Below are 25893 nucleotides of genomic sequence, written 5' to 3'. Positions count from 1 at the left end.
CATGGCCCGTAGCCAGCCCGGAGAGAGAGTGGGGGGCCATGCAGCTGGCCACATGCTGGCCCCTCCGTGTGAAAGTTCCCTCTCAATCAGATTATCTGTATCTCGTCCTGCCTTGCTGCCCCGGCCCTGGCCACTTGGATCCAGCGCTAAGCCTCTTACCGTCCAAGCTTGAGGTTACCATGCAAGGGGGCATGGCATGGGGCACTGGTGGCAGGAGTGCGGCAGCTGCCTCTGCTGAAATGTGGCGGGGGGGGGATGTTTTCTGCAGCGATTTTGCACCCATCGGAGGCTGGCAGATGGCGGGATTAAGAGGCGGCAGGGCTCCTGTCCTGTGAGAGCTGCCGGGGCGCACAGTTGGAGGCACCCCACTCCCCAGCCTGGCTCCCGGCTGGGCTATGGGTTGGCCTGGGGCCAGGAGATGCTCCGGCAGAGGCTGCCAGCTGAGGACCCCCTGCCTGGGCTCGAACAACGGTGTTACCTGCCCACAAGTTTTCTTGTCATTGAATGATGGAGGAAGCAGATGTGGTGGGGGCGGGTGTCAGAGGCGTCCCAAGAAAGGTGCTCCCCCTCTGCGCTGGATCACCAAAAGCTTTGCTTTCTGGCCCCTGGCTGGCAGTGGGTCGGGGCTCCCAGGTCTCGGTGCCTACGTGCTGGGGCTGGAGGGTTGGGAGCAGGTGAGCTGCCCTGCCCTGCGCAAACAGTGCTCCTCTGTGCAAGGCTTGGTGAGTGCCTTCATGATTTATTTGAAATTCAAATCCATGCCTGGACCCAGTGGCTGAGGTGAAGGCTGCCAGGAGCCAGGCCAGCACAGGGAAGGAGGGAGGGAAGCGGGGTTCCCTCTCTGTGCCAACCTGGCCCCTGTCCTTGAGCCGTGCACCCCATGGAGGTGCAGGGCCTGGGCACCCTTAGGCTTTTGCAGCTGGCTGGGTCGGGCTGGAGGTGACTCTGGACTGGGCTGGGTTAGTATCCCAGAAGCCCGAGTGCGGTGCTTGATGTTCGCTGACTGGCTCCGAAGGGAGAAACGGCCTTGCTCACCCCAGCTCCAAGGGCATGTTGCCTGCCTTGACCTCCACAGCTGACAGCAGGGGCGGTGGCGGGGGTGCCATTGGGGCCCCTGGGGTCTGCAAACACCAAGGCCATGGGGAGAGAGTGTGGGGTGTAGGGATGGCACTGGGGCAGCAAAGCCATGGAGGGGGAGGAATGGTGCCGTGTGCTGGGCAGCCAGGTATGTTTATGGGGAGGGCTTGCTGATCACTCTCTTTGTGTCCCTAGACTCCACCTGCCCCACAAAGGTGTCTTCCCTTGTCTCCAGGGCAGCCAGCCCAGCCGATGGGGATCCAGGAGGATAAAGCACCGGCCGGCGGTGTATAAGTACGTGGTATTTTTATTGGCTTGCGCAGGCTGTGCAGTCCCAGCAGCTGCCACAACGTTTTTGCTCAAGAACTGTCCTCCTTCCCACGCACATCTCGCCCCACGTCACCCTCTTGTGTCTGCACTAACCAAGGCCGCCGAAAGCCAGGCTGCCTGCCTGCTGCCTGTGTCACTAACCTTGTTCTAGAGGGCAGCTCGCTGCCGGACTTTCATCAGCTAACATGGCAGCCCCTGTTTTGCTGGTGTTTGGGGTGAAGGTCAGTTGAGGTCTTGCTCCTCCATGTCCTAGCCATTATGGGCATGAGGGCCATAGCACCTAGACCCTGTGCATGCTGAGCGCTTTGAAGGCCTAAGATGACAATGCTGAGAGGGTGGTTTAGCCAAGTGGCCGAAGCAGCCTGAAGTTCAGTAGGGCTGGTGCTGCCAGACATGGTGGGAAATGAGGGCCTGGGAGGCAGTCACGATTGCTGGGACGTAGTTGCTGTGTGGGAGCCAATACCTGGGCTAGCCATGGTGTTGGGGGCTCACAAGCGCTCCTAAGAAGATGTGGAGGTAAGGACAAGTCCCAGGCCCTGTTCCCAGGCTCCCTGCACCATGGTCTTTGTGGAGCAGCACATCAGCCTGGTCAGGATTTGGCTGTGCTTGTGTGAGTGCTGTGCAGAAGTGCTGTGGTGGAAGACCTCCACTGAGGACCACTGCTTCCTGGCTTCTGCTAAATGGTTTCTCTGGGTATTGCCCCATCTGCGTGGCGTGCTGGGCCTTTCTGAGTTTCCCGCTTGGTCTCCAGCTTGCCCGACCTTGTAGACACAAAAGTCTCGTGTCCCAGTGCTGCTTGGGAGTCTAGTGGTTGGAAGTGTTGGGGGCAAGAGGCAGCGTGGCTGGTTAGTGCTCTGCAGAGGTGAGGCAGATGGGGTTTGGAGAGGCCCAAAGTGCCATGGATTGAACACCAGAGGGCACGGTTGCTCTTCGGAGCTCTTCGGTGCTCTGCTGTGCAGCTCTGGCTCTTTCCCTGGGGCTTGCTTCAGCTGGGTGTTGTGGCATGTACCCTCTGCAGGGTCGCTGGCCTTGTCTCATCGCTCCTGGTTATGCTTTCCTCTCTTCTGCAAGGGAAGGCTTTGCAAAGTGTCTGCGTGGAGCTTTTTTTGTGCTGCTGTGGGTGAAGTGACCGGTGAGCTTGCTGGCTTAAACTCATCAGCCCCTGCCACGGGCTGGCTGATGCTCAGAGGCAAACCTCCAGCCAAGGCAGCTGTTAGCCAGCTCGCCACTGCACGGGCTTGTGTGTCTTGGTAATACTCAGAGCTGCGCAATGGCACCCGCCCAACCTCTGCACCTGGAGCCTGGGTTGCTCCCCCCACTCTGGTGGTCTCCGGAGCACCCAGTGTCACCCTGTGGGAGGGGGAGCAGAGAAACTCAGGGAGTAGAGTGAGGCAGCCCTGCGCTACTGGTCTGCGGTGAAGTCAGCCTGCGCCAGGAAGGGGAAGAGTGATCTACACCGGCAGCACCTCTTGCCCTGGGATCGCGTCTCCAAAGGCGGGAGAAAAGAGCCCGTCGGCGAGGCTAGAGAGGCTGGCAGAGTGGGCATGTTAGGATGAGAGAAGAAAAGGAAGCACGTAAGAGCCGATATGCTGAGGGCATTTAGAACAAAAAGGGTGGAGGAGAAAAAAAAAATCAACTTCTCCTCCTGCCCTCCCATTTGTAGCAGAGGGACAAGCTGACATTTAGCAAAGCCAAGAAGTGATAGATTTAACATTGCTAAAAGGAGTTAATTTTAATTTTGATGTGAGGTGGGGGAGAAAAAGACTTGGTAGCTCACTACCACGAGGTGAAAAAGTGAAACCAAAGATTAGACTTGATATCAGCAACAGGGTCACAGTTAAACCAACAAATGCCTTTCGGGTGGCAAGTAGGCATGTGCTTTGCTTAGTCACGGGGTCACGATGAAGGCTTGGGACGCAGAAATAGGAGGTGTCTTTCCTGTCTTAGCCTCAGGCTTTGCAGGGGGGGAGATCACTGGGAACTAGGTTTCTGAGGGATGCTGAGCAGTCTGCCCCTTGCAGACACCTGCAGGGGCTGCCACTTGTGGTGTGGTTTCCGGTGTGTGGGACCAGGGTCTCCTCACTTGGAAAGCCTTGCTTAGGGCTGCGTGGGGCTGGGAGCCTCTCGGCTCGGAGCAGTGGTTTCTGCTTGAACACAGCAGACTGAAACCTGTGACAGCAGCACGGGGAACCGAAGGTCTCCCTCGCCGCCCATTTGCCTGTGTGCATGTTTGCAGAGTGAGGGCTTAGTAGGTCACAGTGGGAAGGAGGACAACGGCAGCAGGAAGGTTTGCCTGGCTGGCTTGAGGAGAGGGCTCCTGGGCTTCCCGCTCCCACTGCCTCCAGGGAAAGGCACTTGGAGAACCAGTGACCTGGTCTCTTGCTGGTCTGCTTGACTTGGAAGGGATTTTGGGGCCAGCTAGAATCCTCCCTGGGCATCCCTCCGGGCTGTTTCCATTTGCAAGTCCAGGTCCTGCCAGCCCAGGAGGGAGGTGGGACTGAGGCAGGGGTGAGGAGCAGCAGGTGGTGTCAGCAGGGGGTCTCTGCTGTGCCTAGGCCATGGGGGATGGAGAGAGCAGGGTGGGCACGGGGCAGTTGGAGAGAAGCTCCCTTGGCTGGAGGAGGGGCTGGGGAGGAACCGCACACGTCTCTTACCGGGCTTCTTTGCTCTGGATGGGCAGCTAGTTATAGCATGATTTTAGTTTCCTCTTTGATAAATACACCAGGAAAACATCCTGCCAGTCCTACTAAGTGGGTCTTAACAGCGATGGACTGGGGACCGTTCTGGGGGCCCTTCCGCAGCCTGTCCTCCTCAGCCCTCCTCCTCCCATGGTCACAGCTGGCACCACTGCCGCCCTGACTCTGCAAGGACACCTGCTCGGCTGTTAGTGGCAGCTGGCCCTTTCCTGGCACTGGGAAGGGAAGTCCAAAGGATGTGTACCCTGTGTAGGGAAAGGGGCAGAGCCCTCCATCCTTCAGCAGCTGCTGGGTTTGAGGGGAGAGAGAGTTGAGCAGGGGTGAACATCTGCCTGCCCTGAGCATCTCCAGCTCCCCTTCCCCACTGGCACTGTGAGAAAAGGGCCAAACGCAATCCCTGCAGCAGCTTTGGTGGTGGAGAAGTTTGCTCGTGTCCTCACCCACCCCCAGCTCTCACCACTTTGCAAAGGCCACTTGCTCCTTCTGCCGTGACAGAGACAGCAGCGGTGGCGGTAGCTCAGCCTTTGGGCCTGGCTCCCCTCTGGTTAATGGTTTCCTGTGAACCACTCTCAAGATACCCATCAGGGAAAGCAGCTGGCCGCCTTTGCTGTGCTGGCAGCAGCCTCCCCTGACGTTTTGTTATGATCGTTTTACTGTAGTCTCCCTTCAGGCCCCGAGGACGCTGGGCATGGTCCAAATGCGCGCACGCACGCTCCTACACACAGAGGAAAAGAGCTCCCTGTCTAATTTTAGCCGTGACATGTAGGCAAGGGGAAGGGGCAGGCAGGAGGAGGCAGGGTGTGAAAGGACGAGGTCCCAGATGCGGCCACCCGCGCTGACTCACTACAGCCGCGTGCATGGCTATCGGCTCCCATTGCTGGGTAAATGACCGAAATAACAATAGCTGGTGACTCACCCCTTGTGGGCATTGAGGAGCAAGCCGGCCTTCGGTGTGACCCCCCTCTCTGCAAAGGCTGAAGCAGAGATGGGGTTCATGGCCCCAAAAGGGAGCTGGGTTGCGTTTGGCTGGGAGCAGCTCCCTGGGGGCAGCTGGGGGACACGGGGTAGTGGTGAAGCGTGATGGGGAAGTCCCAGCCTGGCTGTGAGAGGTCCTGCGGGGGGGTTTGCAGCAACATGGGGAGGTAAAAAGCTCCAGAGACGTCTGTGGAGCCCACCTGGACCAGACACTGACCATAACTTGGGAGCAAGTTACCTTCTGTGCATGAGCACAGGCTCTCCATGGCAGGTGGCTCGGCTCTGATCAGCCATGCAAACCCCTTTATCTTTATCAAGGTCCCAAGGAGGCAGGAGAGAATCGCCTCCTCGGCAGGTTCCTCCCCTTATCCTCCTTTTACCACTCCAAGGGAAGCAGTGGCATCTCCTAGTTTTAGTTGGGTGCTGGGGGGTGGCTGGGTGCTGGGGGGGTCGTCTCTCTGCTGCACACACCTCTGGCCAGGGGCAAGCTGGCCTCGGGGCTGCTCAGAGAGGAAGTGCTGTTGGTTATTTTAACGAGCGCTGTCAGGGTTTGCAGCGCGGGGAGGAGGCGGAGGGAGAAGCTGAGCGCTCACTCTCCAAACTAGGACTTGGTTGGGGAGGGCTGGCCCGCTGCTACTGCGCGGCCACCGCCACCCGCTCAGCACCTGCAGGGACCCTGCACCGCTCCAGATCAGGTCACAGGGGCTTTTTCCCCATGCTCTCCCCTTCTCCTCTTCCTCCTTGTCCCCCACATTTTGCTGCTTTTGTTTGTGCTGGGTGGGGGATGGGAGGGGGCCGGGAGAGCTAGCCCTTAGTTCGTGGGTATGGTCTGAGCAGGTACTGGGTCTCATCCTGCTGGGGAAAGGCAGGGGGGAGCAGACCCCAGAGTCATCCCTGAGACCCTTAACCTTGCAGCAGCGTTTGCTGCCGGAGGCTGGAGTGAGCCCATGGGGCTACGAGCGATTCCCGAGGCTGAGGCGGGGGCCCTGCAAAACGCAGCCACTTTGGGACTCGGTGGCACCTGGCTGTTGTTTCCCCTTTGGAAGGAGGGCAGGGGTTTTCCCTGCCAGAGGTGCGTTTCCAGCCACCCAGTCTGCTGCCTGTTACAGCACTGGCTGCATCCTGCCAGCCCATGTGGCATGGGGATGGCAGCGGGAAGTCTGCATGTGGCAGAGGACAGCGGCATGGGGAGCCAGCCTGCTCCTCACCGGGACCTCCGGACCCCAGCCGCTTTGCCCTGGCATAGTTTAGGGAAGCAGGACAGACTTGTGGGCTCCTGGCATCTCCCCTGGTGGCAGTGAGGCACCGTGCTTCTGCCAGGAGCGGAGGGATGCTCTTCCCAATCCGATCCCTGCAGTGGGCTGGAGGGAGGCATGTGGCTCCCATCTCCCTGTTATCAGTGCCTGTAGCTGAGCGCCTGAGGCTCTCTTGGCTTTGCTTTGGGAGGTGCAAAGATCTTTGCATGCCTTTGGGAGGTCCAAGGACTTCCCAGCCCTGGGAATCACTGCCTGTGCTCTGCATCTGCCATACTGCAGCTTTATCTTTATGCTGGGTTCACCACCTCCTCCCTGGGGCTGATGCCCTGGGCAGGCGCTGCATGTTGCCCTGCCCAGGATGTCATCCCTACGCCGGGATGTCATCCCCGTGTGCTGGGAGAAAACTCCGGGGCTGCTCGGGGAGTTTGGATCAGACAGCTGGGCTGTGGGACCAGCCTCCCTTTAAATAGCATGTCCCTCCTGTACGGGAGGCACGGAGCCATGCGTACCAAAGGAGGGGACCAGCCCTGGGGAGGATGGTGGGAATCTGCTAAAGAAACCATGGGCTGGGCACCCAAACCACCGGGGTGCCCTGCTGAGCCCCCCACTGTTTTGCTTCTTGCATGTCGCTCTGCAAAGGGAGCTCAGAGCGAGAGAAGAAACTCTCAAAGTCCTTCTCAGCCTGCGTTGCCAGTCCTGCTGAGGCTACCAAAATAGAAACTGCATGGCCAGCCTCTCCCCCGACCCCTGCTCTGCCTCAGCCGTGGCACACTGATGATAGTAGCTCATCCTCTGCATTTCATCCCGGGATAATTTGCTGCCTGAGGCTGTCAGTCTTGCCATTTGGCTCCCTAGCCAAACACAGCAACAGATTGTTTAAATCAGGGCTGTCGGGTTTCTTGATAACCAGGAGGCAGATTATTTACTGTAGTGGCAAATAAACTTCATAATGTTATGATGGTGGAAAGTTGTCAGGGGATATGAATGCCCAGAGTCAGCCCAGAAGCCTCCAAGGAGACGGCTTTGGTTTAAATTAAGACAAAACACTGTCTTCCATGGATTTTGGGAAGGAAATCACGTTGTTGTAATGGGAACATTACTCTGAGCCTTAGGGCTGGCAAACTCTTGACTTTACGAAGCGTAGGTGGAGGGTCTGAGCTAGTCTGGCAGATGTGCCTTGAAGCACATCTCAGGTTCGCCCTGAGAAGGCGGTGAAGGGGAGGTGGCACCAAGGCATCGTGCAGAGCTTGGGGAGAGGTGGGATGGAGCTGCCACCAGAAGAATGTGGGCTTATTCTAGGAACTGTAAAAAAGTCTCAGGCCCTTCTGCTCACTGCCCCTGCTCTTCCCAGCAAGCTGAACTTGAGAGCATTTTCTTGTGAAGGGCCAGGCAGGAGGGTGGGATGGCTAATCCCTTTTACCTTGCCTTGATCGAGGCTCGGCCAGGTGGTGGGGACCACGCTCAGGTCACTGCGTGGCCCTGGGCAGTTCCTTCCACCTGGGTTTGCCCCTTGGAGAAGCTTCCCATGACAAGCTGCAAAGCCGTGGTGTTTCGTTTCTTTGCCTTGCCTACACGCCCCTGCAAGGAGCTGCTGGTCCCTGTCCCTGCATCCGTCCCCCTGCCTTGCTTGTTCAAAGAAGGCGGCTTAGAGGCTGCATCTCCTTTGTGTGGCATCCCCAGCTCCTGATGGAGTGTGAATAACCAGAAAGTGGTGTGGGGTTAAAGTTAGTGGCCGTGTCTCATCCCTGGTGTGGACTGTGTGGTGATCCGCCTGGGGCACCCGCAGTCAGAAGTGATGCTGAACTGGTGATGTTGAGCCGTCGCTGCCAGTTGGGGTCTGCTGTGAAATTCCTGTCCCCTGAAATAAAGCCAGTGGGCGAGTTTTGCTTCTGGCCATCTTGTGTAGGGATCCCATTACCCTTTCGTGTCTGGAGTGTGTCAGGGTATTTGAATCGGGTCCACAGCACTGGCACTGCTGTGACAGCGTGGAGCAGAGGTGTGTATGCGTGGGAGCAGGAGGCTGTGAGTTGTGCTCTTGCTCGGCCACATGCAAGATGGGTACAAAGGGGCCAAACTGATGTTGCTGCCTGTCCCTTGTGAAGCAGTGCAGTCCTGGGGCCTCCAGGTTGGTCAACCAAAGTGCCCAGTAGCACTGACAGGCTTCTGAGCAAGTTAGCAAAGGGGTGCCTTGCTTTCGCTGTCCATGCCCAGTAGCCCTGCAGGGGCCTCTACGCAGCTCCCTGCAGAGAGGGGTGCTGGGGCTGCACGTGCAGAGACCTCAGGGCTGGGAGGAGGTCCTCTGCAGCTGCATGCATGTGACCACCAGCTGGTTTATAAGCCCTTGCCTTGCTTTCTCACTAGGAGGGAGGTCTGAAGTCCTCTGGATTAACCCCAGGGCTCACTGTTCCCCTCTGAGTGTCCTGCAAGGGCCAGAAACTGCCTTCTGCAGCCTGGAGGGGCAACCTTAAGGTTGTGGCAGTAATCTCCTTCACAGTACAGTGACGGTACAACTGAAGGTGTCCTTGGCTGCGGTTTGCCCTGGGAATGCCATGCTCTTGCAGTTCAGGAGCCTGGGAGCGAGGTGCTATGGCCCGTGTAGGCGGTGGCACTCGTTGCAGTAGATCAAATGAATGAATCCTAAAATAGAAGGTGAGCACGGCCCGTAGCTCACTCCTCGCAATGCTTTGAAAGGCTGGTGGTTTGGACAGAGCCTCCTTACTCCTGTGCTGGGGGGAGCTGCATCTCCTTGCTCATACTGGAGGGTGCTGTGTGTCCCCAGCACAGGGAGCTCCTGACTCTGTTTTATTTGCGTGATGTAGGAGAGATTACAGCTGTAATGGAAATTCTGGGTAGAAACAAACCACACAGAGTTTGGGAACTTGCTGATCACTGCTCACCTCAATGCAACCAAAGCCCTGAGGGCTGCACCACATCTTGATCAGTGTACTCCCTTCCCCATCTGGCACGGGGGCACCTTCCTCAGCAGACCTCATCTGTGCTGGTTGCCCTTCGTGGCACCTCAGAGAGCGCTGGCTGGGGGAGCCTGAGGGAGAGGAAAGGTCGGTGACTGATGTCTGGAAGCAGGACGGGAGAGTGGGGACAGGATCTCAGCAGGAGCGGTGTGGGGATGGCAGCGTACATGGGAAGATTATCAGAGCACTGAAAGGAGGGGCGGGGTCTGAGCTTGTGATGGAAACTGAGGCTGAAGGCAAGTGGTAGTATGTCAGTGGGGCGGGGATGAGCAGCAGCTCCCTGGATGGGCTCCCAGGCTCTGTCCCTCTGGTGTCCTGGCAGGGAGGAGACAGAGAGGCAGAAGCCCAGGAGATCTTGGTGTCACACAGGGGTGGCTATTAACAACACTTACACTTTCCCTGTGGTTGAGCTGTGCAAGTCAAGCATCCTCGCCAGGGGAAGACGCTTGTAAACTGAAACAGGCTCCTGCTTGCACACTGCTAGCTCTGGTTCTGCAGCAGCTCCCCAGCACCCGCAGCAAGCCGGGACACAGCCAGCCACCGTCAGGACGGGTACTCGTCACGGAGCAGGGTGAAACTCTCAGACTTACTTCCTTTGCTGTAGCCCCGTGGTTGGAAAAAATGCTTTCCAGTCAACTAACTGGAGGTTTGCTGAAAGGTCAGGAGGAGCTGATGGTGTTTTTCAAGTCCAGACTTCTCTAGGGCTCAAGGCTTGTGTGTTGTGCTGCTGGTGGTGTCCTGCACTGGAGTCCTCTTGCCACCCTTGGTGCCAGGAGAGGGGTGCCAGGTTTGGCACTGTATGAAGGTAACCTGCAATTGCTCTTGCTTCTGGGCGCTGACAAGAAGAGACCAGGCTGCTGGAGGGACAGAGGGAATAATAACATGGAGGAAGGGCCGAGCAGGTGTGTGGCACAGCATCCGTCTACATGTCTAAGAGCACAGAGGGCCTGTTCAGTGCGGTACATGGGGGTTTGCTTGAGGCTAGTGGAGGAAAGCAGAATAATAGAGCTGAATATCAAGCAGCTCTCCCTGATGTGGGCAGAGCCTATGCCTTGAGGGACACTACCTGTTTAGCCCTAGGAGTCAGCCTGTCTGGTTTTGGAGCTGCCACCACCACAGGAGGGGTGGCTGCTGGCTGTCCGGAGAGCAGGGTCTCCGTATCAGCCAACCCACAAGCTCTGTGTCCACTGAAGTTACAAGACGCAAGTTTTTCCTCTTCAATCCCTGCTTGACTTTCCAAGGGCGTTTAGATCCTGCCACCAAGGTTAGCTCTGTCCTTAGACTCCGAGTGCCCAGGGAGCTTCCTGCAGCAGCCCCCTCCTCCCCCAGTTCTTGAGGGCAGCACTGCTGCCTGCCCACACTCCGGGACACATTCCTGCTTCAGCAGCATCTCTGCCCACTGATGCCAGGCAGGGAGCACAGGAGGCTGAGGAGCTCTGAGGGGTCTGGTTAGAAAAAAAAACCAAAACCTTCCAAGAGCTCCAGCTGCAGATCATGAGCAGACCAGAGCTGCTGGCTCCTTCCTCATTCACAGAAGGAGATTGAAATGATAGTGCAAAGCTGCTTGTAAGTAGAGTTGATATCCTAGTGCGTGCAGCAGTACTTCCTTTCCCTCCCACCCTGCAAATGCCAGGCTGCCTCCATCCAGCCTCCTTACCTAACTGAGCCGAGCATTGCAGTCTGCAGAGCAGCCACAGGTGCCAGCTCTTCTCTGTCTTGCCTCAGCAACAAACAGTGGAGATCCCAGAGACGTGCTGGTGTTAGGCCAGGGGCTTCGCTCCTCTCGGGCTTCTCTCCGCCCAGTGTGTGGTTCCCCAGCTGCTCTGCACACAGCTCTGCTGGTGCACATCAACCCTGGGCAGCCCTGGCAGTCAGTCCATCTGCTCCACCAGCAGCAGTTCTCAACACCTGTGATACACCATTTGGAGTTCAGATTGGAAGTTGCAAGAGATGGGGATATCTTCACCATTGTATCTCAGCTGCCACATGCTGCTGTTGTGGGCTGTCAGATGGTTGTCTGGTAATAACCTTCACCACTGGTGGCCAGAGCGTGAGTCCATGTGCCACTTGCAGACAGTCCTGAAGATAAAAAGGGCCATAATTGGCCAGTACCCAAACATAAATGTCAAGCCAAGGTTGTTCTAGCAGATTTCCTCACGAGACTGCGGTGCAAAAAGGAAGGAAGCTGTGTTGAGAGATCTTCCTGCCCATAGCAGCAGCTCAGCAAGCAGTACAGCAGCTTCATGCTAGTGGAATATCTGGGGCAGGAGGGAGCATCCATTCAGCTTATTTGGGATGTAGTTGGACAGTATGTCTCCCCCAGCAGCTAAAGCCAGCCAAAAAGGGTCTGCTGCAGTGTGCCACACCCAGGCAGTGTTCTCTCTTGGGTTTTTTAACATGTTTTATTTGTTCAGACAATTTTTAGCACCTATTAGTAATGATGCAATTTACTGTGCATCAGCCTGCAGACGATGGGGAGAAGGGACAGGAATGGAGCACTGCAGTGTCAGGGACAGGCTGGAAGCAGGGTGGTCAGCAGAACGTGCTTTTGCCCTCTGCAAAGCTGCACGGGCCTTGGTGGTGTGATAGTTAACCTGCTGGTGACCATGTACCTGCATTGCTTGCTGTGGTGGGGCTTGAGAAATCCCTCCGAGGAGGTGGCACATTGTTTTTGCTTTCAGTTCAACCAGGCTTTAGCTGCCCTGATGCTGCTCTCTGGAGGGCATTGCTGTCCTTCCTTCCCTCCTTGTGCTACGTTACTGAGTACAGGCATGGCAATGAGACTGTAGAAACTAAAGAGCTGGCTTCCTTGCCTACCGGACTGGAGGAGACCAAACCAAGCCTGGCCTTCTCCAAAATTAGAAACTCAGCTTTGTACTCATCTAAAAGAAATAGAGGTACAGCCCAATGGGTTGCTTGTGGTACAAGCACTAAGCAAAAGCTTCAGTTTGCAGTCCAGAAAGTAACACATATCTCATCATACATGCATATCTCAGACAAAAAGGGAAGCTGCTGACAAATTTGCCTGTTCGTGTGGAGCTTGGGGCAGTGGAGGTTTGGGCCAGGGTATTCTCCTGAAGGCCCTCTGGTATTGCTGACCTGCAAGCGAGTGCATAAAAGAGCATGAGAAGGGAGGAAGGTAGAAGCAAGTGCAGCTGGTGCCAACCTTAGTGCAGTGGTGAGTGGTGTGCCCGTACCCTCGTGATGGGTAGAGGAGCTGCCCTGTACAGCATGGAAATTGTTGAGAGTGATGGTGGTGGCTTGTATGTGCATACAGGCTGCCATGATCCGGAGTCCCCTGTCTTGGGAGCAATTGAAGAGCCAGAAGTTTGCTTCTACCAAACTGTGGGTCTTGGTGGGTTTTTTTGAGTTGCCCTTGAATAAATCCTCTCTATTTAGCAGCTGAAGAGAGGTGGCAGCTGGAGGGTGGGAAGCGAAGCACTAGCTCTGGAGGAGGGGAGTGCTGGAGCTAGCCAGATTCAGCCTCTTCCACTCCAGCCTTTGCATGCCGAGCCGCCAGCGCTGAAACCACTGCAGCACTTTCCACCTGTGGCCTTGGGCTTCCCAGGGCCTGCTGCAATGCCCAGGCAGCCCGTCAAGCTTCGAGGGCTGGGCAGGGAAAGCTCGAGAGCCCCGGTAAAGCTCTTTCCACCAGGAGAGGGAAGTTTTGAGCAGGACAGATGGGATGATTTTCCTAGCCCTTCTCTGCTCTACTCCAGCTCCCCCAGCCAGCTTCTGCCAAATCTGCCTGCCCTGCTTTTACGGCCTGGTTGTTTTATTTCTTTAGGATTTGCAAGGGTTTAGTTTCAATTTGCTGCAAATTCAGCAGGGCTGGTGCTTAGGCAGTGTGGTTCCCACGGGGAAACCAGGCAGGCCAGTGCCAAGGGAATGAAGGAGAGTGGTGGGGGTAGTCACCAGGGCTGATCGGCACCTTGGGATGCAGGGGCTATGCTGATCCTGCAGCAGTGAGCGCGGGGCACAGAGGGCCCTGGCCAGGCAGTGACACCTGCCCTGCTGTCGCAGCACCCTGGGCTGAGCTGTGAACCCCAAGGAGAGGGCGAGCTGTGGGGAGCAGGAGCCCCAGCGGTGCGTCTACCCAGCAAGCGGGTCCCAGCCTTGCTGCGCGCCCCGGGTGGCATCGCCATGTCCCCCCCTTCCTGCTCCTGCCCTCTGACGCCTGCTGTCCCCCCGTCCCCCTGCCCTGACCCCTACAGCCCAGCCCCAAGACTCACGGGGGAGCCTATTTAATTCCTGGTCTCTGTGTTAACAGCCACTGTCCAGGTGTGATGGAAACCTTTTTTAGGCGGCACTTTGGGAGGAAGGGGCCACGGCGTGCCAGCATGGTGGCTGTGCCCACGGGCAAGGCCAGGCGGCGCTCCCAGGCAGGGCTGCCCTCTGCCTCGCTGGCCCAGCGCCGCCGCGGCTTGGGCGCCCCGCTGCCGGCTCTCTCCTGCCTGGGCCTGCCCCGGCACCCCGGCCCCCGCCGCCGCTCCAGCACCACGCCACCCTGCCTCAGCCCCAGGTTCGCCGTGCAGATGAAGCGTGGGGGCCGGGCACGAGCCATCGATGCTCACCTGGTGGGTCCCTCCATCCTCCTGACCAGCCTCATCCCCACCGGAGAGGAGGGGGATGGGGCGCCCCGCACCAACAGCTCCGGATCCGAGTCTCCGGAGGATGGCGGTGTCAGCGCAGCAGCGGGAGCCGAGCGGGGCCGGCGTGAGCGGTGGGCCGAGGAGAAGTGGCTGGCCATGCTGCCCCGGCTGCGGCCGCTCCAGGCCAGGCTGCTGTCACGGGGCCCCCGCTGCCTGTGGCGTGCCTCCTCCCACCGCCTGCCCACCGAGTTCATGTACGGCTGGGCTGCCTGTGGCTTGCCAGGCCGCTACCGCCGCCTCAGCCAGCGCCGTCGCTCCAGCGATGCCCCCCAGCCTGGGCTGCTCCCCTCTGGCCACCTGCAGCTGCTGGCCCAGCACTGTGTGGGGGCGGACGGAGCCGGGCACCCCTCTGCCACCCTCCCCGAGTGCTTGGGACCGGAGTCCACCCACCATGCCACCCCGGACGGCTGGAGCCCCCGGCTGCTGTATGTATGGCAGCAGCTTGCAAACGTGCGATGCCTCGGGGAGGGGAGGCTGGGTGCAGACCCAGGCTCGGTGGGGAAGGAGGGAAGGGGCTCGACACCATTGGCCCTGGCTGCCATCAGTGTCTTGCAGTGCTGCTTGTGTCCCACTGAGCATCTCCCACTCGGGCCAGCGCTGCTCTGGTGCTCTCAGCGCGGCACCTGGGGCTTGCGGGCATCCCCTTCTGCCAGCCCGGGGCCAGAGGGAGGTGGCAGGCCTGGTTGTGGGCTGGAGATGCACACTTTCTCCAGCTGGCCGGCTCTGCTGCTGCTTTCCTCTACCCTAGCACATCTGGGAGAAGCTTGCCAGCCCCAAAAAAACAGCTGCTTTTTTTCTGGACAGTTGTGCTGGTCCCCAAAAACGCCCCAGGCTCTGAGGTGCCTTGGAATGCGAGAGCTGTGGGGAACCTCTGTGAGGCAAGGGCTCTGGGTTGTCCCTGCAAAGGCAGCCGCACCACCACAGCTCAGTGGAGCGTCCCAGGCTGTTTTGCAATGGACCTGTCATCCCCAAGGGCTTTGGCACAGCAGGCCCAGGCTGTGCCTTTTGCCAGGTGAAGGGTGTCTTTAGCTGAGCCATCAGCAACATGGCCAGCACCTCTTTGTCCCACAGGGCTGCCTCGCAAGAGCAGGTACTCCTCGGCCGGCGGTGCTGGGGATTCACCTCATTTCCAGACGCTTGGTCCTGAGGATGCTTTTCTGCTCCAGCCTCTCCACCCGCCCCAGAAACAGGCTGTGTTTTGCACTCCTCCTCCCCTGATCTAATAGCCAGCCCTCCCGTGTCTTCCAGGAAAGCTATCGCCAAGTCCAGCCTCCAGCACATGGTAACCCAGCCAAACCCTGCACTAGCCCTGAGGAGTGACTTGGAGAGGCAGATACGCAGCACTGTGGACTGGAGCGTAAGTTGTAGTGCGTTTTGCTGGGTGTTGCATGGGATGGGCTCCTGGCCAAGAAGCAGCAGGCTCTTCCCAGGCTGAGGCTTCCCAGGTGACTTCAGCTTTGACACATTTATGGCCTCCACCGTTGCCACCAGCTGGTGCCAGCATCTGTGCTGCTGGCAGCACCGCTTGATGCTGTGAGAGGCTGTGCAGGCACAGGTGGTTCCTGGGAGGATGGCATAGCTACTCCACTGCCAGCTCTTCTGCTCCTGGCAGCCAAGGTCTTCTGGTGGCTGGGGCCAAGCAGCAGGAGCAAGCCCCTGCTCCTTCGCAGGCAAAGCCTGGCAGGTTTTAAGCCGCATCCTCAGGTCGTAGAACAGAAGCTGTTTCAGGAGAGTCCCCTGCGTTGAATTTGCCCCGATGCCTCCTCTCAGGGGGTGATGGAAGCAGCCCCCCTGTGCAGGACACTGCAACTGGGCTGTGGGTCTTGGAGCTGGTTTCCTGGGGCCCTCTCGTTTCCAACAGGCAGGCCGTGACAGCAGCTTCGTGAGGTTTCTTCTGTCCAGACGTTGGCCCTGATTGTTCTGTGCATCTTGTCTCCCAGCCTACACATAGCTCCAACCCCCTCTCCTGGTTTCGGCAGGGATAGAGTTAATTTCCTTCCTAGTAGCTGGTACAGTGCTGTGTTTTGGATTTAGGATGAGAACAAAGTTGATAAGGCACTGATGTTTTAGTTGTTGCTAGGTAATGCTTACACTAGCCAAGGACTTTTTAGTTTCCCATGCTCTACCGACTGAGAAGGCTGCAGGTGCACAAGAAGCTGGGAGGGGGCACAGCCAAACTGACCAAAGGGACATTCCATACCATGTGATGTCATGCTCAGTACATAAACTGGGGGAAAGCTGGCCGGGGGGGCCGCTGCTCGGGGACTGGCTGGGCATTGGTCGGCGGGTGGTGAGCAATTGCACTGTGCATCACTTGCTTTGTGTATTATCATTATTATTATTATTATTATTATTATTATTATTATTATTATTTTATTTCAATTATTAAACTTTTATCTCAACCCACGAGATTTTCTCACTTGTGCTCTTCCAGTTCTCTCCCCCATCCCACCGGGGGGGGGAGGGAGAGTGAGCAAGCGGCTGTGTGGTGCTCAGTTGCTGACTGAGGTTAAACCATGACACCCCCCAGCCTTGCTTGTCCCAGTATCTTGTCCCTTGCACAAAGCATTTTAGGGCTTGGATGCCCGTCTGGGGGTGCTCTCAGAGAAACACATTGTCTTGTGCCTTTCAGGAGACTGCGGTCTATGGGGAGCACATCTGGTTTGAGACCAATGTCTCTGGGGACTTCTGCTACGTTGGGGAACAGAACTGTATGGCGAAGCTGCTGGTAAGCCAAAAGGGGTCACGTGCCTCCCCAGCAGGGGCCGCAGACGCAGGCTGTGCTGCCACCCGGCGGGGACACCACGAAGGCCCTGCTGCTGCTGCTGGGGCAAACGTAGGGGTCTGCCAAGGCGGGGAGTGTGCCCCTCCTGTCTCCAATTTCTGCCGGTGCTGGTGCTCAGTTTGCAATGGGAACCTGACGCAGGGTTGCCGCTCACTCAGAGGTGGTATGGTGATATTCCAGGGACAGGCTGTTGGGATCTCACACCCTTAGAGGGAGAATCCAAATCCAGCTTCTCTGGAAAGACCTTTCAGTAGAGGAGAAAAGTGAGTGCTGGAGACCCAGGCCTGCTGCCTCCTGACCCTGCAGGCAGCACTGATCTTAGAGGGTTGCTGCAGTTCTCCCTCCCGGCTTGCAGACTCAATCCTGCTTGTGGTGTGGACATGGAGCACTGATGCCATCCTGCGCTTGCCCACAGGGCTTACCATGGGAGCTTCCCAGACCAGCTTCTGTGGTGCTCGCGGGCAATGTCAGAAGAGGCCAAGGACTGATTAAAGCAGTGGGAGAGCACCTCCCTGCTCTGTCACAGACTCAAGAGCATCTGCTCTAGGCACACGCTTAGATCCCTTTACTTGCAAGGAGTTTAGGTGTATATAACTTTCCTATAGGACTTGTTCTGCATCCTGAAATATATGAAGGAGGTGTAAGGGGAAGTTGAGCTTGCCAGCCTTTGAACACTGTTATTCACATGCACATTTTTCCTCCTCTTTTCTCATCCTCCAGCAAAAACCTCTCTCCAGGCGTAAGTGTGCAGCCTGCAAGATCGTAGTGCATACACCCTGCATCGAACAGCTGGAGAAAGTGAGTAGAGCTTGTTAAGCCCTCTCTGTGGCTCACAAAGCTGTAACAGCCTTTTCCTGGGCAGCCCTTCCTCTTGGGTAGTGAAACACAAGAAGACTGGGGAACTACAATGTGTCATTGCAAAGAGGGGTCTTCTGAGGAGGCAATACCAAAAGGAGCATCTAGTGACATGATTGGGACCCCAGGCGCCATTTTGTTCAGTAACAGAGATATGTGAGAGGTTTCGCGGCAAGCATCGAACATCTCCAGAGGCTCTGGGCCTCCTGTAGTAAAATAAGCTCCAGTAGCTTTTCTTCAGGTATGATGGTTTTACTGATTCCTCTCATGTGTGTTCAATCTACAGATAAATTTCCGCTGCAAACCTTCCTTCAGGGAGTCAGGATCCCGGAACGTACGGGAGGTGAGAGATGTGTCTGGGACGCTGCCTATGTCTGACCCTTCCTCGCCTTCCCAGTTTGGTGGCAAAGGCATCAGATGCTGCCAGCCTGTTGCCCATCAGAGTGCAGGCATCGTACTGCCTCCTGGCTCCAAGGGGATGGTGCAGTAAAAGGGATGTTTCTTTGCAAGGCAGCAGGGCAGGCTGGGTGTGAGGAGTGAGGAGCTCGCAGGCAGCAAATGCAGAGCATCTGCTGGTTTGCATGTTCTAAAGCTCCTGCATCTGCATGGGGGGAACCTGCAAACAGTGTTTCCTGGGAGAGTTTTTTCCCCCCTTGTGCTCGTCCCCAAGCAAGTAGAGGGGGCTGTGGCAAACAGCAGTTCCCCAAGACTCCCACAGTTTGGAAGGGAGCAGTACGGGCTCACTTCTTGCTTTATTGCTCAGCCCTGACCTGGGTGCCACAGGTACTCCAGGTAGCAGTGGAAGATGCCCACAGTGGTGCTGTCAGACCCTTTTAGTCCATGTTTTAATGTCCTGGGCATAAGCAGTGGCCTGGGACCTGCCTGCTGAGCTGCACTGGTGGAAGCACTTGTCAGCCTTCATGCTTCACCCTCCAGCCCATGGAGCCTGCGTAGCCCATGCAGTGCTCTGGAGTGGGTGTGGATGGGCTCAGTTGTGGGCCATTTTGGTAACACAGCTGCTGCCCCCACACCGTGTTTGTGCTGGCACAGCAGATGCAGAAGGGGAAAGGTACTCAAACACAGGGCTCCCTGCTCAGAAATGCCAGTGTCACCTGGTAAGGTGAAGCTTTTGACATCACTTTAAACCTTCCTTTCTTCCTTTGCTTCTCCTGCCGTGCCTCCTTCCCATGTCACTCTCAGCGCAGCTCCCTTATTTGTCCTTCACTTACTTTTTGGGCTCTGCTGATAACTCTCTGCCTCCGCTTACTCTTCTGTCTCTGTTTTCCTCCTCTCCAACCTCTACAAATTTTCTTTTCCTCCCCTTTCCTGGTTTTCCTCCTTTTACTCACAAACCCTGCTTCTCCATCCTGTCTTTCTAATAGTCCGCAGTTCCTCCACAGGCTCTTCCCTCCTGTTGCCCTAGAAAGGTGCCCTTCTGGCCTTTGTGCTGCCAGGGATCCCCTTCAGGGTCAGCCCTTTCCCTACATGTGCCTGGTGGGACTCAGAGCTGAGCTCAGGGCATAGCCCCCCTTCTGCTGCCACTGGATTAATGTCCACTAAAGCCAACAGGACTCTTTGTCCTCTCCCATGTGCTGCGCTCAGAGCAGACAACACTGGAGCTGACCCAAATCTCCTGCCAGGTTCTGCCTCTATCATCATCGTGATCCCAAAAGTTGTCAAGAGCAGGGCGTTGGGCCCTACCTCACGGGCTGTGAACTTGCACTCCCTCTTCTCTCTTTGCTGCCCTCCCCACATTGCCATTCCCAATCCAGGGCTGGAAGAGGAAGGAGGGATATAGGAAATGTGGTACTTCATTGCAAAGCTTCTGTCCCCCCACAACGCTCAGAGATCCCACTGTCATGTTTCCGTGCCTCCACAATCACTCCTGCAAGTTCCAGCCCTCACCCACCGTGAGCCTACAGACAGAGAGAAGGTGCCTGCAAGCAGCCTGGCTCCCCTCCCTGCGGGCAGGGACTGAGACAGGCTGGCAGGACTTGCCCTGGGGTGAAGAGCAGGGTGAAGTGGGTGTGGGGAGCTTTGGGGCTGCTCCTCTCCTCAAGGAATGTGGAGCTAGGCAGTTCGCTGCTTAGCTGCAAGCACTTCCATCTTCTTGCTGTGGGCATAAACTGTGTCTCCCTGGGGATTTTCACGCCTTCCACCAGCGTATTTTTCACCTGGCACTGGGGGCATCTGGTCAGAGATATTAGGAGATGGAGAGGTGATTTATGACCAAAGTAGTGCTCCACATTACTGCTTGCCCACTCTCCATTGGGTTTGCTTTGTGTGATTCTCAGTCTTCAGTTTCCCTCGTTTCCTTCCTAGTTTTTCTGGTTTTAATTCCCTCTTCTCTGAGCACCTTAATTTGGCCCCTTGCCCCCTGATTTGTTGGCTTTGCCTTCTCCCAGAATGTTGGGGCTGGTGCATGTGAGTAGTGGGTTTGCTGCAAGAGCAGAGATCCTGGCTGGCCTGGGTCCATTCCTCCTGCCTGTTCCTGTGTTCCCTCACGTGCTGGGCCTTTCACTCCCTTTTTTTTTTTTTTTTCTCTTTTTTTCTTTTCCCTTTAGCCCATAGTTGTCCGGCATCACTGGGTACACCGGAGGCGGCAGGAAGGGAAATGCCGGCAGTGTGGCAAGGTGAGAGGGCATCTCTTTTTTTTTTCTCAGCCTGAAGGAAAGCTAAGGTCAAACCAGGGACAAGAACAGGGCTGGGGACCAAGGACATCCCGCCATTCCTGTTTGGTGGCAGCAGCCTACAGCAACAGCAAGACGCGTGCCCTGTTTTGCACAGTGAAGCACTACATAAGTGCTTCCCACACAGAGTTGTTCTCCCCCTGGGCCAAATCAATCCTGGAGGGGACTGTCTTCCTGACATGCTTTCCTTGGGGAATAGGGACACCCCTGCAGAGCGCAGTGGCCTCCCTGGTGCTGTAGTGGTGGTTGGGGCTATCTGACAGGGATCCAGAGGGCTCCAGCTGCAGGCACACTCTCTTTGTTAATGTCTCTCTTGGTGGTGGGAAAGTCCTGTTGGATGGTAGAAAACTGCAAGGAAATTCCCTAAGCCTCTTATCCTTCCCTCTACAGGGTTTCCAGCAAAAGTTTGCCTTCCACAGTAAAGAGATTGTAGCCATCAGCTGTTCCTGGTGCAAGCAAGCGGTGAGCAAAGCCCCCATTGAACGTCTTACCAGCCTGCTCTGCATCTCATGACCTCTGCTTTCTGCTGGGATGCCCTCAGGCTGCTTCTCTGCAGCCTGCCCTTACAGCTCCTCTTAGTGGGAGAAGCTGTACTGTGATAGCTGGGAGCTCCTACGAGAAACTTTCTCCTCATTGCCTTCCCGTTACAAAATTCCTGCATGGTTTTCTCCAGCACTCCCTGCACTGGCATGGGTGAGCTGGGAGGAGGAGAAGATGGTTGTCCCCAGCAAACTGAGCAGCTGAGTTTTCTCTCTGTCTCTCCTCTTGTCCTTCGCCAGTATCACAGCAAAGTGTCATGTTTCATGCTGCAACACATCGAAGAGCCCTGCTCACTGGGGGCTCACGCTGCTGTCGTTGTTCCTCCCACCTGGATTCTGCGGGTCCGACGGCCCCAGGTAACTCACCTCAGCTCTTGTGGCTCTTTCACAACAACTGCTTGCCCAGCAGCTCCTCACAGAGTTTTTGGGTTTGTTTCTTTTCTCTAGAATCCACTGAAATCTAGTAAGAAGAAGAAGAGGACATCGTTCAAGCGGAAATCCAGCAAAAAGGGGGCCGAGGCAAGAGATTAGGGGACAGGGAATGACCTTGTCTTGGAAGGGTGGAGGGACTGGGCAGTGAGGAGCAGGACTGGGAAACAAGAGGGCTTTGCGGGGTCTGCGCTGAGGTTAAGGAGGGTGAGGTGGAGGGAGGGTGCCTGCTGGCAGGGAAAATCCCAGCTATGAGGCTTACAGGGTGGCTGGGATGTTCTCTTCCTCCCACTCCTGACCACGTGTGATGTTAGGGCTCAGCTAGAGGTGGGAGTTTGCGTTTCCCCGGGTTTGTTGAAGGACCTGTGGTGTCTCTTGCAGGAAGGGAGGTGGAAACCTTTTGTCATCAAGCCCATGCCAGCTCCTCTCATGAAGCCCTTGCTGGTATTTGTGAACCCCAAGAGTGGTGGGAATCAGGTATGGCCTTGTTCTACATCTCCATGAGAAGGCAGCTCTATGGGGGCATTGCCTTTTGGTTGCTGAGGACTCAGCATAGTTTTGGTGATGTCTCAGCTGCAGAAGAGGCAAGGCAACCTCCGCAATGCCAGTTTGCTGCCCAGCAATTCCCACCTAGGCCAGGCTTTGCCTGAGTCCCCCCAGAACGCCGTTGTCTTGGCCTGTCCTTGAGACCAGGTGCCTTCTTCCCTCTGTCCACTGGGAACTCCTTGTTCCCTGCTGAAGTCTTTCTTGCCCTCACAGGGAGCCAAGATCATCCAATCCTTCATGTGGTATCTCAACCCACGGCAAGTTTTCGACCTCAGCCAGGGTGGACCCAAGGAGGCGTGAGTACTGATGGGGCAGCACCCTTCTCTCCCCCATCCCTGCCCCAGAGATTCCTCCTCAGAGCTCTTCCCGCGGTTGGCAGAGGCCTGATGCTCCATACTTCCCTGTGCAAAGACACCTCCAACGAGTTCATGCTTTGAGAGGCCTCTCTAGGACACCTTGCGGCCAGTCCTGGCCTTGCAGTGCTTCCTGCTGGAGGGCTGGTCTAATCTTAAGGCTAGTGGCAAAGAGACCAGCTGTAGGGTGACATTCCCAAATCTAGTTCATTATGTTCCATTAATGTCGTGTGGGTCTTGCCTGCTTGCTGCGTTTCAGCTTATCTGCGTGTACATGGACTGTGGACACCCTGCTCTTCCTCTGCAAGAGCTGGTGAAGCCAAAGTTACTGTGGCTTTGCCCACTGCTGTGAACTGCTGTGGCGATGGGGAGGGAGACACGCATGTGGCTTTGTGAACGCCACGGGCTCTGTGAGGGCAGGGAGCCCTGCAGCTGCTGCGTAACACCTTCAAGTGCCTCTTCCCTCCCCTTCTTACCCTCTCTGTTCCCTGCAGGCTGGAGCTGTATCGCAAGGTCCACAACCTCCGGATCCTGGCGTGCGGGGGAGACGGCACAGTGAGTCCCCTGGCCCTTTGTGCCTGCGGTACCTTTCGCCCCAGGCCTTCCCAGTGCCAGCAGCAGCCCTCCTCGCTGCAATCCAGAATGGGGCAAAATGTGCACACTGTGTCCATGGTCCAGCTGGTGGCATCGGATACTGTGGGTCGCCTCATGCACTGCTCCAGGGAGTGCTAGTCTGTGGCATGTCTGGATTTGTTGCCCTTTTGGGGGCCAGTGTCCTGGCCAGTGAGGGGGGCCAGTGGGGTTACTGGTATCTCCCGCAGCACCCATTTGGAGCATTAAAGACTGTGAATAGCCTCGGTGGTGGCTAAGGGGACCCCGTCTCTGCCCCTCTGCCATTGCTAGTGCTCCGATTCACCTCCACCTGCCTGCCTGTCCCTGAAATAACCAACTGTTTCTTTGTGCTCTCTTGCTTGAGCAGGTGGGCTGGATACTCTCCATTCTGGACCAGCTACGCCTCAACCCACCTCCTCCTGTGGCCATTCTACCTTTGGGGACAGGGAATGACTTGGCCAGGACACTGAACTGGGGTGGGGTAAGTGATGGGCAGAAGAGCTCACTGCTGACAGAGGGGGGCTGGGTGCTTCGGCTCTGGTTCCAGACACACAGGTGGGGGTTTGCACTGGCTAGCTGTTTTGACTTTCCCTAACTATAGACCAACAAATAAGTGCAGTTTGGATGTTACCGTTCTTCTGACATTTGAATTATTCTGAATTAGGTTATAATATCTTAGGATATTAACAAAAGCAATCATTATTTCAAACTTTGGGAGATTTTTAGAAGGAAGATACGTTGTTTTTAAATTTAAAGTTCCACTTTGTTGAGCATTCAAGTAGAATTGATCTTTTCCACATCCTTTGCTCTGGGATGTCTTCCCAAAGAAGAAGACATCTCTGCAGGAAGCAGGTAGGAGACTCACTGAGTCCTGGTCTTCACCAGGGTTACACAGATGAGCCTCTGTCCAAGATCCTGTCGCACGTGGAAGATGGGAACATTGTGCAGCTCGATCGCTGGAACCTCCATGTGGAGCCAAACCCTGACGCGAACCCTGAGGAAAAGGATGAGGCGGCCGCTGACAAGGTGGGACACTGTGTTCTCCTCCTCCCACTGGCTCAGGCAGCCCCAGCACCTGGGGCTATGGTGTTGGGCTGGCATTTCCCTGTTCCAGTTCCACTCCTCCCCTCATGGCTCTGACCCATGGCACTCATGGCGAGGCATGTAGAGATCAGAACTAAATGTTCAGCAGAGGTTTTTAACCACAGCTTGCAACAGGTATAAGCCCAGTCCCCTCTGAGACTGTTTCTTTAGCGGAAACATGGGTGATTGCAGGTATCTTGGAGACCAGAGTGTGTCCCCTTGGGCCATGTCCCTTACCCCTAGGAGCCGGGGTCCGTCATCTCAGGCTGGTGACCTCTGTATTTTCCTGGGGGGAAGGCAATCCTCTGCTCCATGAGCCTCGTGAGCACGGTGCATGGCTCTGCTATAGCCTGACCTTGTCTTTGCCATAGCCACACGCTGGCAGCCTCATCTTTGTTCCTCCTTTCCATTTCAGCTCCCCTTGGATGTCTTTAATAACTATTTCAGCCTTGGCTTTGACGCGCGGGTGACGCTGGAGTTCCACGAATCCCGAGGTATGGGGGGGGGGGACAGGGCTGGGGCAGGGTTTGTGGTGATGGGGTGCCCCAGAGGTGGGCCCGTAAAATGCTCCTCGGGAAAGTGAACAAGAGGATTGCCCCAGGGGCAGGGCTGGAGGTGAAACCTGAGGAGCAAGTGGAGGCTGCAGAGGGAGAAGAGGGGTGCCTGCATGGGAAGAGAGCTGGGGGCTGCCTCCTGGCCGAGGCTGGCTGGAGAGCTGTGTCTGGAGAGAGCTGGCAAGTGAAGTATTTCCATGTGCAGGCCAATGACCTGGACTTTTTTCTCCTTTCCCTAGAGGCCAACCCAGAGAAGTTCAACAGCCGGTTTCGGAATAAAATGTTCTATGCTGGGGTGAGTGTGTGGAGGATATCTGGGCATGCCTTCATAGCAGCCTTAGCGTCAGCTGGAGCGCAGGCACAGCCCTGGCTCCTGTCTGCACCCTCAACTCACTCATCCGAGTTACACGGGCCTTCACGTGCACCCAAGCTGAGCCCCCCTCCCGAAGCTGGAGAGGTGCTGGAGAAAGGCTGCAGACCTGGGAGTCACAGCTCCTCTTTGGCTACGAGTGCTGCTGGCAGTACAGCTTGCTCTCTGGCCTGCAGTACAGTTGCTGCCTTGATCTCCTGCCACTATTGTTCTTGTTCTCCGGCTCACGGACAGTCACCCAGGCAGGACCTCCCCGGAGCTGTGGGGAGGCAGGCTGTCTCCCCTGCAGAGGAACGGGAAGCCTTTCCATAGAGTCCCCACGCTACTTTGGTCTTTTATTTTATACCTTGGGCCAGTTACAGCTCCCTGGCTAATTATGCCACCCTCCTGTATCTCACTTGTAGAACTTTGTGTCTCAGTGTCATCTTTGTTCGTCCATCCCCCCATCCTCAGTATACCTCCCTACCCATGTGGCTGGGTGACCAGTATTTGAGCAGTTCTGAAGGCCAAGTGCTGCTCTGTACCATCTCACATCTCTCCTGTTTGTGTCTCCCCTCCTCTCTGTACAGTTAAACCCAAAGGGGACCTTAGGATCTGTGTAACAGAGGCCATGCTGTCCTCCTGATAAATCTAGATGAGGTCACATCAGCTCTGTTTTATGGTATTTCATTGCAGCTTGAGACTGAATTTGTCTCCTGTGACTCAAGTCTCTCACAAGAGGAGACCCACCTTGCCAGCTCTTCCCTAAAGCTGGGACTGGGCTGGCAAGGGAATACTGGGGGGTGTTACTAAAGGTGCCCCAAGGTTTTTGGTAGACAAAATGGCCAGAGGAATGGATAAGGTTGGTTTGGGAGGGGAGAAGAGAGGGCTTCTGCCATTGGACAAGGAAGGGATTTGCTGCTCTCAGCAGCTGAGGTCTGAAGGTTGGTGGCAGGCTTCCTGGCTGCCCGTTTCGGTGAACACGTGGGCGCTAATGCTGTCTCTTGCCTTGGCAGACGGCTTTCTCCGACTTCCTCACAGGGAGCTCCAAAGACTTAGCGAAGCACGTCAAGTTGGTTGTGAGTGTGCAGGGGTGCTCTGGATCAGGGAGGGGGTTGAGCTGCCGAGGGGTGAGGAGCG

General features: G+C 56.4%; 1 protein-coding gene across 3 annotated transcripts in view; it reads left to right on the top strand.

The window, feature by feature from the left end:
• DGKZ (diacylglycerol kinase zeta) overlaps positions 1–25893 on the top strand; it is a 54265-nt gene that overhangs the window by 14795 nt on the left and 13577 nt on the right. For all 3 annotated transcript variants that reach the window (XM_076344559.1, XM_076344557.1, XM_076344560.1), the window contains exons 2-17: positions 15207–15315; positions 16591–16686; positions 17464–17541; positions 17885–17941; positions 20163–20231; positions 20679–20750; positions 21068–21184; positions 21275–21346; positions 21638–21733; positions 22016–22098; positions 22650–22710; positions 23135–23248; positions 23653–23793; positions 24266–24344; positions 24644–24699; positions 25770–25832. In XM_076344559.1, the coding sequence (XP_076200674.1) occupies positions 15207–15315; positions 16591–16686; positions 17464–17541; positions 17885–17941; positions 20163–20231; positions 20679–20750; positions 21068–21184; positions 21275–21346; positions 21638–21733; positions 22016–22098; positions 22650–22710; positions 23135–23248; positions 23653–23793; positions 24266–24344; positions 24644–24699; positions 25770–25832 (1363 nt within the window). The remainder of the gene's footprint in view (positions 1–15206; positions 15316–16590; positions 16687–17463; positions 17542–17884; positions 17942–20162; positions 20232–20678; positions 20751–21067; positions 21185–21274; positions 21347–21637; positions 21734–22015; positions 22099–22649; positions 22711–23134; positions 23249–23652; positions 23794–24265; positions 24345–24643; positions 24700–25769; positions 25833–25893) is intronic.

This window comes from Aptenodytes patagonicus, chromosome 7 (assembly GCF_965638725.1).
Source record: "Aptenodytes patagonicus chromosome 7, bAptPat1.pri.cur, whole genome shotgun sequence".
Classification (NCBI taxonomy): domain Eukaryota; kingdom Metazoa; phylum Chordata; class Aves; order Sphenisciformes; family Spheniscidae; genus Aptenodytes; species Aptenodytes patagonicus.
The sequence above is the reverse complement of the archived record's forward strand: the minus strand, read 5'-3'. Positions and strand labels throughout refer to the sequence as shown.